Here is a 10,631-nt window from a genome sequence, read left to right as displayed (position 1 = left end):
CTAGGGTCGTGGCGCATTCCAAAGTGTAGAGGGATATAGTAAGCCTCCAGGGTGCTGTACGGAATGACCACACCACGCACCCTTCAGCTGGGCACGACCAAGGGGGAATTGAACCACTCGGGGCTAGTCCCAAATGGTGAAGGAGGCGTGCCTTCTGTAGATTCACCTTTTTATGACAAAGCATGAATTGCCCGTACACAGGGTCCGTCAAGAATTATGAAATTGAATAATACGAATGCCTTCAAATCTGTAGTAGGGTAAAACAAGAAACTGAAGAATACATTTGGCTATAGCAAGGTTAATTACGCTCCAGTCGGGCACATGTCGAGCTCACTGCAGTCACCACCGAGACCACAATGTGTTTGGGAATTAACGTCCCGCCTTCTACTCCATGTGACAGCGAGCGCCTACCAGCTTGCTGATTTAATAGCCGCACTAGATAAACACGAAGTCCAATCGGTACCGCTTCAAAGGGCGTGGCGTGCTCAATAGGCCGGCAGATGGGCGGGACCAAGGGTACGTCACGGGTAGGAGGTTATATATAATCCCACCCGCTGTAGCGTTTCGCATTCTTCTCACTGAGACTCCTAACGGTCGGTCGGTGAGAGCCCCGCCCGGAACACCCGCAACCCGCCCCGCACCCTCCCCCACAGGAGCCGCCACACTCCCTCTGCACACCGAAATCTAAAAACTTACAGCCACAGAATGGTGAGTACCGGGGAGATGGAGTGTGTGCGAGTGATGGAGCAGCACGCTGCGCGCATGCCCCGCTCGTTTGCCGCGTGTTTCAAGGATGCCAAGGGCACGGTGCGCATGCGTCGCCACAACGTGTGGCGCAGAGGTTGAATTGCGTACGCCTAATATTGCGGATGAGGGATGCGCATAGACGCGCACGTTTTTTCAGTGGGGCGAGACACGCGATCGCCATTCTAACGGTGATTAGGGCTGGCGAGGGCTCCGTTTATTGGGTGGCAAGCCCTGTGACGTAGCCAGTCCTCTGTTGCGTGTGCATACATGTCATTTCAACTATTGCTTCTATTGTAAAGTGCTCTGATACCTATGGGTAAAGTCCGCGCTGTATAAAAATGCATTAAAGAAATAAAATACTCTTCGATTTGTGCTCTTCAGTTTACGTGGGATCAGTATACCATCGGGATAATGTATGTAGAAGTGGGTGGGGAAATGAGAAAAGGGTGGATGAGTAGATACGAGATTCGGTCGGTTAACTAAGAGAGACCGTAGTAAAGTGTGTGTAGAGGTCGGGGGTGATTGTTAGCTACCAGTGATCTGAATATGACTTCGGAAAGGGAATGACTGGTGTTAGAAAATGTGGAGGGCAGTGGGTCCGAAGGGTCTGTAGAGTCCTGCATTCAGCAGGACTGTGGAGTGGTATGTGTAACAATTAGGGGGTTGTCTGGAATAGGAACATATCTCGGAACGAGGACGTGTTGGGTACTGTATGCTGTGGTTGTGAAGACGGGGTTAACAGATTGCAGTTGATGGGAGCAGTGACGGAATGATGTATAGAAATGACAGGACTACACCAGGGAAAGAGGGTGGGGTTTTGTGCGGGAGGGATGGAGATGAACCACGAGTCGGTAGAAAAAAGGGTGGGTGAAGTAACGTCGGCTGGGTGCTACTGTGGAAGTTGTATTTGTGAATCGGAGGCATATGCATACCGCCCTATGGAAATTTTGCCTACCAAAAAGACAACCGAATAAAGGGTGAGGCAGGTATGGGTGCTGGTGGTTAGGGGCGCCTTCAAGGGTATTGTGGGTGCAATGGCGGCAAACGCAGGTAATAGCAGTGGGAGTTATGACCCATCTGTGTGTGTGTGTGTGTTCGGGGGGACGGGTGTGACCCGTATCATTTAACTGCGTGGGCCTGTTTGTAGCGCCTAGCTGCTTTACACTTTTTTGTAGAACGTTATGCAATTATAGTGGTTAGCTGAACAGTTAACGTTGTCTGCACATCCCCTCGCCTGAAAGGGAAAGCTATATGCAGGTTGTCGGTGGTACTCGTCCTCTGCAGAATAGCCACAAAAGCAGCAGTCACCAACAAAGAATTGGGGAGCGGCTTCCTCTGGTCCTGCGTGGTATTAGAAAGGGAGTGGAGATGCTCTAGAGGAAGGGGCGCTATGGCAGCGTTCCTGTATCAGATGGGGAGGCTGTGGGTTGTCTCCACTTGTTGGGTAGCAGCTTCAGTGTAGAGAGGTTGCTAAGTATTTGCATATGGTGCTCCATGGTTGGGGCGCCTGGTGAGTCTTAACATCCAATCAGCCTGGCTGCTACAATGCTGTAGTCGAGTGTACTGGCACTCTACGCCTGCGTCAGACTGACAGCCCGGGGGGCGGGGGGCACCCGCCTAATTACCATGAGACTGCGGTAAACTGCTGAGCTCAGCCCGTCTGCATCGAGTCGATTATGTCAGCCACGCGCTGCGTATTGAGCCTGCCCTGTTATTTCCGGCCACTAGGGGCAACCAGGAGCAGGCCAGCACCCTGCGCTTATGACGCCGTGCTTTTTCTCAGACTACATCTCTGCGCTCGCCGCCCCCGCCCAAAGACTCCATTCCCATTCAGACCTGCCTTTGTATCTCTAGGTGTGCGGTTCAGAAACGCTACACTGTTTCTTTCCGAGGGTCATCGCAGGATTTACAGCAAACTCGCATTCGCCATCCTACATGGTGTTACCCATGCAGATGCCCCGTTGCTTGTATCTGTACAAGCAGGCATGCTATTGTTCAGTTTACTGGTTAGTTAAAGCTACCGGAGTAGTCCGATTTGAGACACTTCTACGCAGCCGTTATCGCCAAAGTCAGAGGACTGGACATGGGCCGGTGTAAACTGGTTAACGTGGATTAGTCCCCTGTGGGGACTGGTGAGGACAGATCGCTCGCCAGGAGCCAGTCACACGGTTCAGCCATTGTCCGCACGAGTACATAGTTCTGCATAAGCTACACAGCAGGGGGGCTCCATCCAACATTTTCACTGACAAGAGTTCAATGTAAATTATGCCGAGCTACTCATAGCATTGGAGTTGTACACATCAGATGGTGTTACATTAGTGTCCACTCTATGCAAGATTACCAGTAGTGATTACGTCAGTACAGGATTGACAGCAGTAATGTAAAAAATGCTTTGGTCAATTTGAAATGACTCTACAAGCGTAATATATTACAGCTGCAGTGCGCCCAGGCACCAAGGTCATATTAGTATTACTTCTCCAATGTTGCATGATTCATCATTCAGATATTCTTTACCTATATTCTGGAAATTATGGGCTCTGAAAATACACATTTTCATAACAAATACACATTTTTTAATTGTAATCATATTATTTCAACCAAACAAAAGCTTTTAGTAATCTACTCGCATGTAGCTGGAGATCTACTCGTTCGCGAAGCCAGAACTACAGGCACAGAGCAGTGACAATTGCTTTCTGAACTTTTTAAGGCTTACCTTCCTTCCATTCGTACTTTCCTACAGATCTGGCCCACCAAGTCATTTATCTTGTTCTTTTCAGGATGGTTTGTGCTTTTTATCGTGTTCCTTTACTATTTCTGCTTTTGTCTCCTTTGTAGCGTGAGTGCATCTCCATCCACGTTGGTCAGGCCGGTGTCCAGATTGGTAATGCCTGCTGGGAGCTGTACTGCCTGGAACACGGCATCCAGCCCAATGGACAGATGCCAAGCGACAAGACCATCGGGGGAGGCGACGACTCCTTTAACACCTTCTTCAGCGAGACCGGGGCTGGCAAACATGTACCTAGGGCCGTGTTCGTAGACTTGGAACCCACAGTCATTGGTGAGGCCCATCATATATATTGCAGTAGTTTCATGTTTCTTATTACTTCAGACCTTATTTCTAATTATTGGGTCTGATTACAAATGTCCTGGGGAGATAGTGTTTATCATACCGGATGGAGCCTGACACCCCAAGGATGTGAGTCACCAGGCAAGATGAATAGCACCTGTTCTGACTTTTCTATTTATTGGCGAATAACATGCACGTTTGTCCTTTTTTAATCAAAATCCGATTAGAGGTAGGACCTGCTGAAATTTACCAGCATACTAGTACCTGGCAATTACTGGGTGCAATAAACATCATGCCACTTGTGATGGCGATCCCTGCACAAACACAAGTTTGCACAGGATCCCAATTTAAAAGGGGCACTTGTTATCTGGACAATTTTCCTTTCCAACATCTTTTCCCTTACTTAGCTGTTAGGAAGCATGCTAGTACGCAACCCTTTTATCGTATGAAAACTTCAGAAATGACTCCTTTTATTGATACTAAATGAGTTGTAATGTGTATTACTCTTAAGATGAAGTACGCACTGGAACCTACCGCCAGCTCTTCCACCCTGAGCAACTCATCACCGGCAAAGAAGATGCAGCCAACAACTACGCTCGCGGCCACTACACCATTGGCAAAGAGATCATTGACCTGGTACTTGACCGTGTCCGTAAGCTGGTGAGTTTGCATGTATGGCTTCTGCGGCTGTCTGCCTTTTAAAACTGCTGAAACCTTTTTATTTGGCATATTCTAAGTAATTGAACTGCCTTTTGGAAATGGTGGCAGCTGAAATTTGAATTTCTGTGGCCTGAAAGCCATGTCTGTGATTGTGGCATGACACGAAACGCTGGTCTTACATCAAATAAGTTCTTGGATTGCACATACATTTCGTGGATGGGCCTTATGACTGATGGTCCAAGTATTTTCCTCTCCTTACGTTCCTGCCCTTGCAAGCAACATCACTGCAATTGTCACTAGTTGCTTGTGTGTAATCAGTTTAGCTATAGCTCAACTCAACTGAGTGACCCCATGTTTAATGTATCAAGCGCAGTCTGTGCTAATCGCCACCTCTGAATTCATACCGACTCTCACCCTACTACATAGTTTAACAAAACCAGTTTGTCAAGGCCGTTCTATAGGTGTTTGAGGTGGGTGTAGTTGAGTATTTGTGCTTACTATGTGTTTCTTTTTATAGGCTGACCAGTGCACAGGCCTCCAGGGCTTCCTCGTCTTCCACAGCTTTGGCGGTGGTACTGGTTCTGGTTTCACGTCCTTGCTGATGGAGCGTCTGTCTGTCGACTATGGCAAGAAGTCAAAGCTGGAGTTCTCCATCTACCCTGCTCCTCAAGTCTCCACAGCAGTCGTTGAGCCGTACAACTCTATCCTCACCACTCACACCACTCTGGAGCACTCCGATTGTGCTTTCATGGTAGACAATGAGGCGATCTACGACATTTGCCGCAGGAACCTGGACATTGAGCGCCCAACTTACACCAACTTGAACCGCCTTATTAGCCAGATTGTATCTTCTATCACTGCCTCATTGCGGTTTGATGGTGCTCTGAATGTCGATCTTACAGAGTTCCAGACCAACTTGGTGCCCTACCCTCGTATCCACTTCCCTCTCGCCACCTATGCCCCAGTCATCTCTGCGGAGAAAGCTTACCATGAGCAGCTCACTGTGGCAGAGATCACTAATGCTTGCTTTGAGCCTGCCAACCAGATGGTAAAATGTGACCCACGCCACGGTAAGTACATGGCTTGCTGCCTGTTGTACCGTGGTGATGTGGTACCCAAAGATGTAAATGCTGCCATTGCCACCATTAAGACCAAGCGTAGCATCCAGTTTGTGGACTGGTGCCCAACTGGTTTCAAGGTTGGTATTAACTACCAGCCTCCCACAGTGGTCCCTGGTGGTGACCTGGCCAAGGTGCAGCGTGCCGTGTGTATGTTGAGCAACACCACAGCCATTGCTGAGGCCTGGGCACGCCTGGACCACAAGTTTGACTTGATGTATGCCAAGCGTGCCTTTGTCCATTGGTATGTAGGAGAGGGTATGGAGGAAGGAGAGTTCTCGGAGGCCCGTGAAGACATGGCTGCCTTGGAGAAAGATTATGAAGAGGTGGGTGCTGACAGCATGGATGGTGAAGATGAGGGGGAGGAGTAGTTACATGAAGTAGCCCGGCCTTGCGCTCTTTTGCTACCATTTAATTCTGTGCCTTTTCTGTTCTGTAAAATTTCCATCTGCAACCTCCTTAATAAACTTGTGTGGTTTTAAATTTGACTGCTTAATGTGCTCTGGGTGGGGAGGGTCTGTTATTAAAGGATGAACTGGCCCTGCTGTCATTGAAACTAGTAAGCGGCATATGATTTCAAATTCGGGTGGATGTTCTATATTGTGCCATGTACCAAATGGAAAGTTATGACCAGGACTACAACTTTGCTCAGAGGTGCCTGGTCATGTTCTTGCAAGTTAATGTTGTCGGCTCCTGCTGACATCATGCATATGGCAGGGTTCCCTGTGTAAACCGCGTGGTGACTCGTCTCAAGGATGATTTGCCACAGATTCCATGCAATAGAAACAAACATTGACGAAGACATTCGGGTCTGGCTCTGTCGATTTGGTACTGTAGTGCCAGCGCTTACCACAAATGGAAATCCTACTCCTGTCTAAATGTGGTTGCCATGAGCTTGAATAAAAAAGAAAATTAAACTACCCGGCTTATTGAAACTTAGTATAACAGTACACGTCTTCCTATCTGCCAGGGGTTCCTAAGTATGAAAACCCTTTTTAGTTGTAATGTACACCACAGGAAAGTATACTTATTAATGCAAACAAGCGGTACTAAGGGCTTCGATATACTGTAATCCGAATAGTTTTATCGCATCATGGATGTCAAAAAATAAACCTTGGAGAATGAGAAGTATTGGCCTAATTGACCTGATGCCGAGCTGACTGGAGTCTTGCACAGGTTTGCACATGTGATGAGGTGAAATATTCCCTCGCAGTGAAGAGGTAATGACCCATTGCACATGCTTTATACACTCGTGGGCAATATGTGAAATAGAAGATGATGGGTCTGACCTAAACCCCCCACGTTTTGGGGATTTACGCACTATATTTTATTTAGGGATTTTTCAAGGAAACTAGTCTGGTAACATCTGAAATTGTTCCTTAAGCCATACCTAAAAAGGGGTGCGGAGGTCAGTTATTTCTCTGGCCACAGGATGGTCAGTAAGGCTGCACAATGGGAGGCTTACTGAAAAGAGTGAAAATCGAGGCCTTGGTGAAACACTTCCCCCACATTGTGCATGGCAGCGAGTGCCTTCTAGCGTTGTTGGCATTTATACGATATCCACACCAAAATGGATGCGTGCAGAAAGCCCAGTTATGTAGTTTTAGCACATATTTGGGCTTTCTCTACTCAACCAAAAAGGTGGTTTTAGCACTTACCTGAGCTTTTGCTACTCAACAATCTGTCTTCGGAAAATATGCTTATTTCTCCATTTTGTGACCCACACGCTAGATTTTAAACATTTTGCATATTGCATAGCTTCCTGAATTTCCAAGAGAGGTATGCAGTCATTAAAGTGTAAGAAGGAATGAATGGGGCCACGAGGAGCCACAGGGATGTGGTTTTAACCTAGACAAGTATACCTCAGGAAATCATCCAACCCTCACGAATGTTGGAAGTAGTGCCGTTTACTTGCATGCTTTTTAGGTCTCGCCTGGCATAGGCTGCGCGCATGTGCAGTCTCGCTGATGAGATTTAATGATTTGGGGATTTTTTAGTAAAGGGCATTAAGCCCCGCCACTCTTTTCTATTGGCTGGCGTCACCGGGTCAGCCATTGGGAAAGAGCTCTGTGTGACGTACTCTTTTCTCTCTCTCTGCTGTCCCACTTGGACTTACTGCTGGCGTAAAAGGTTTATCTTTATGGGGCCAAACACATGGCCCCATAAAGATAAGAAACCTTTTAGCAGGCGAGGCCGGGGACGACAGAAAAGGGGGAGGAGGGGAAACGTTGTTGCAAGCGCTTGTTTTAAAAGTGCAGTACGCACTTGTTTTCCAGTAGTGGGGCTTGAACCCGCCCCTCTTCTCCATTGGCTGGCCTCTTAAATGCTGGCCAGCCATTGGAGAAGAGCTTTGTCAATTCAAGCCCCGTCTTTTTCGGATTCGGGGGTGTGTTTTGCTTCTTTATCTTTTACAAGCCCGGTCCCTTTTACACTGGGGGGCGTTCTCGTGTTTATTCGTGTCTCTTGCTGGGATGTACAGAGTGATTTCCGAACATCTAAGGTAAGCTATCTTTGCTTATTTACATTTCTTGTTTTGTTTGCATTCCGCTTTGGCAAAGCTGCATGTTTACTTTCACTCGATGCGAGCATAAACACGCGGCTGCCTTTGCTTAAATAAGCGCGGCGCACGCTTTAGGCACCGCGCTCACTTTATTTATTTCCCGCTCCATTTTTCTCGTGAAGCCCAACGCTCCATTCCTCTCCTTTCTCAACATACGTTACTGCCCGGACACAAGCTTTTGGAATACAAGGGCCCCGAGGTTACACCGAGTACTGCACCCCCCCCCCCCCCCCAGTCCGCTGGGGAGCACCGCCATCAACCGACAACAAAGAGCTGCTGCGTGGGGAGACTACGGAGGATGTCCCAACCTGTAAGGGCGCCTTAGAACCGCTCCCCTTGCTCCCCCCCAAGCCCCGCAAGGAGCACTTCGACAGGCTCATCAGGCAGTCTAAGCTCTGGTGTTATGCAAAGGGCTACAGCGCAGATGGGAAAGAGTTCCACCTGACCTTCGGCAGGGCCCCTGCCTCCAAAAGAGCTCACAGTGGCGACACCCCCGCCTGCTGGGATCGCATAGCGATACATCCTGCTGTGCGGGTTTCCTTCCCTCCGGGACGGTTCAGAGGAGGTGAGGTTTGTACTGTGACATCAGTAGTTCTGCTTGGGTCAATTCATTCTAATTATTCACCTCGGGCATTGGAAATAATCTTAATACTGCAGTATTGCTGTTTCGCAGAGCTCAGAATTACGGGGACACTATCGGAGGACGTAATGGCATTTAATTTATTAACATTAGAAGGATAAAAGTCAGACGTGGTAGCTGGGATTCACACTTGTAACTGGCAGCTCACACACAGATGTCAACCACAAGGGTGTAAGTCAATGAACCATCAAGTAAACAAGAGGCCCAATGTGCAAAGGTACTATGCATTTGAATAGCTTGAGAATCACAAACTCAAGGTTTGCAATCTTAAAAGACTTTTCTGAAACATACAAAACCGTATTTGAGAGCTGCAAAAGTCATTTTGGCTACCAAATTGGTTTTAATGTTAATGTCTTTTGTAGGGCAAGCAGGTGCCATTTGGCATCTTGGCGCTAGTATCCGGGACGGTTCAGAAGAGGTGAGGGGGCGCCTATCACGTGCCCCCTCCTTACCTTCCCTCCCGCGCCTCAGGCAATGCTTGTCCCCGGTCGTCCCCCCACCGGCGAATTCTCCCCCTTTAATACACTTTCAGGCACTTACGGACCCCTTATCTCACATTTGCAGGTTCCTGCAATCTGCCTTTGTGAAGGCTTTCCTGTCTTCCCGCTCTGTTTTTTCCCTCTCTTACACTCTGGAAATGCCAGAGGTGGAAAAATAAAGTGCTGGTTACCAAAATGAGTGCCGGTGGCCCGCAACTGCGACCACCTGCTCAAATTAAGCACTGCTCATTAACCTCCAGGTGACTCGCAGTATGCGCTGCCCCCACCAGTTGAAAGAGGTTACCTTACCCCTTCTAGTATACACTTTCCCCTTGACTTTTTGAGTATGGTATTGCATTGCATGGTAGTGGTACTTTTTCTCTTATATAAAACCAGTGGCTGGGCAGTGATCTATTTATAACTTACATATTTATCAACTTCTGAGTCTGTAACCCCCACAGCCCTCCCTGAGTGAGCTTTGGGCTGCTCACCCTTGCTTCCCTGAGGGTTGAGTGCTTTTGGGGTTATTTGGCGCTTTGTTTTGGGCACAGTGGCAGGGTAAGGTCCCAGGACATCAGTGATAAAATGCTTGGTTACAATTTTGCACCTCACGAGCCCTAGGACTCCTAAAAACAATTCCCATAAGCTTTAGAAATCCCAATTTAATTAAACATGACTTCGGAATGATGTTATAAAATGGGTGACGGGTGCAGCACCCTGTCTTATATTCTCTCTCATTTCTTTGATCTTTCTCTGTTTCTCTTCCATTCTCGTCTCCTCTACCCCTCACTGTCTCTCTCGCTCCTCTTCTCTTTCTCGCGCTCTCCGAATTTCTCGGCCTCTTTCGCTCTCACATTTTCTCTGTCTCCCTGTTCCACTCTCATCTCTTCCCTTTCTACCTCCCTCTCACACCTTTATCTGGTTCTCTTTCTCATGTGCTCCTCTCCCCCTTTCTCCTTCTCTGCCATTGTCACTCTCCCTCGTCGCTCTCCACCTCTCGCCCTCTCTATCTGTCGCTCCTGTTTGTCTCTTTTTCTTCATAAGCTTCTCCCTTCTCCCTCCCACCTGGCCCACTCTCTATTTCTCCATCTATATCTCCGCCTCCATCCCCTTACCATTTCCATCCATCTCTCTTCCCTTTTCCATCTTTCCTCATTTCTCCCTTTCTCGGTTTTCGTTTTCTCCCTCCCTAGCTTCCTCTCCCTCTCACTTTCGTTCTGTCTCTCTCTCCCTCCCTCTCCCTGTCTTTCTCTCTCACTTTCGTTCGTTCTCTCTCCCACTTTCTTTCTGTCTCTCTCCATCACTATCACTTTATTTCCCTCGCTTTCTGGGTCTTTCTCCATCTCTTTCGCCGCCTCTC

At 48.1% G+C, this 10,631-nt stretch overlaps 1 protein-coding gene across 1 annotated transcript; it reads left to right on the top strand.

Annotated features, from left to right (window-relative positions):
• Positions 1 to 503: 503 nt before the first annotated feature.
• Positions 504 to 6,075, top strand: LOC146832890 (tubulin alpha-1C chain). The gene is made up of 4 exons (XM_085600338.1): positions 504 to 708; positions 3,583 to 3,805; positions 4,326 to 4,474; positions 4,992 to 6,075. Exons 1-4 carry the CDS (start codon positions 706 to 708, stop codon positions 5,961 to 5,963), a joined length of 1,347 nt encoding a protein of 448 aa, XP_085456464.1. The 5' UTR covers positions 504 to 705; the 3' UTR covers positions 5,964 to 6,075.
• Positions 6,076 to 10,631: the final 4,556 nt, after the last annotated feature.

Source organism: Triturus cristatus, chromosome 4_2 (genome assembly GCF_964204655.1).
Source record: "Triturus cristatus chromosome 4_2, aTriCri1.1, whole genome shotgun sequence".
Classification (NCBI taxonomy): Eukaryota; Metazoa; Chordata; class Amphibia; order Caudata; family Salamandridae; genus Triturus; species Triturus cristatus.
The sequence above is the reverse complement of the archived record's forward strand: the minus strand, read 5'-3'. Positions and strand labels throughout refer to the sequence as shown.

Excerpts from the sequence above, each read along its gene's own strand:
- LOC146832890 (XM_085600338.1), top strand. Across the intron at positions 3,806-4,325 it reads CTTGGAACCCACAGTCATTG|ATGAAGTACGCACTGGAACC; the intron begins GTGAGGCCCATC and ends ATTACTCTTAAG. Across the intron at positions 4,475-4,991 it reads TTGACCGTGTCCGTAAGCTG|GCTGACCAGTGCACAGGCCT; the intron begins GTGAGTTTGCAT and ends TTCTTTTTATAG.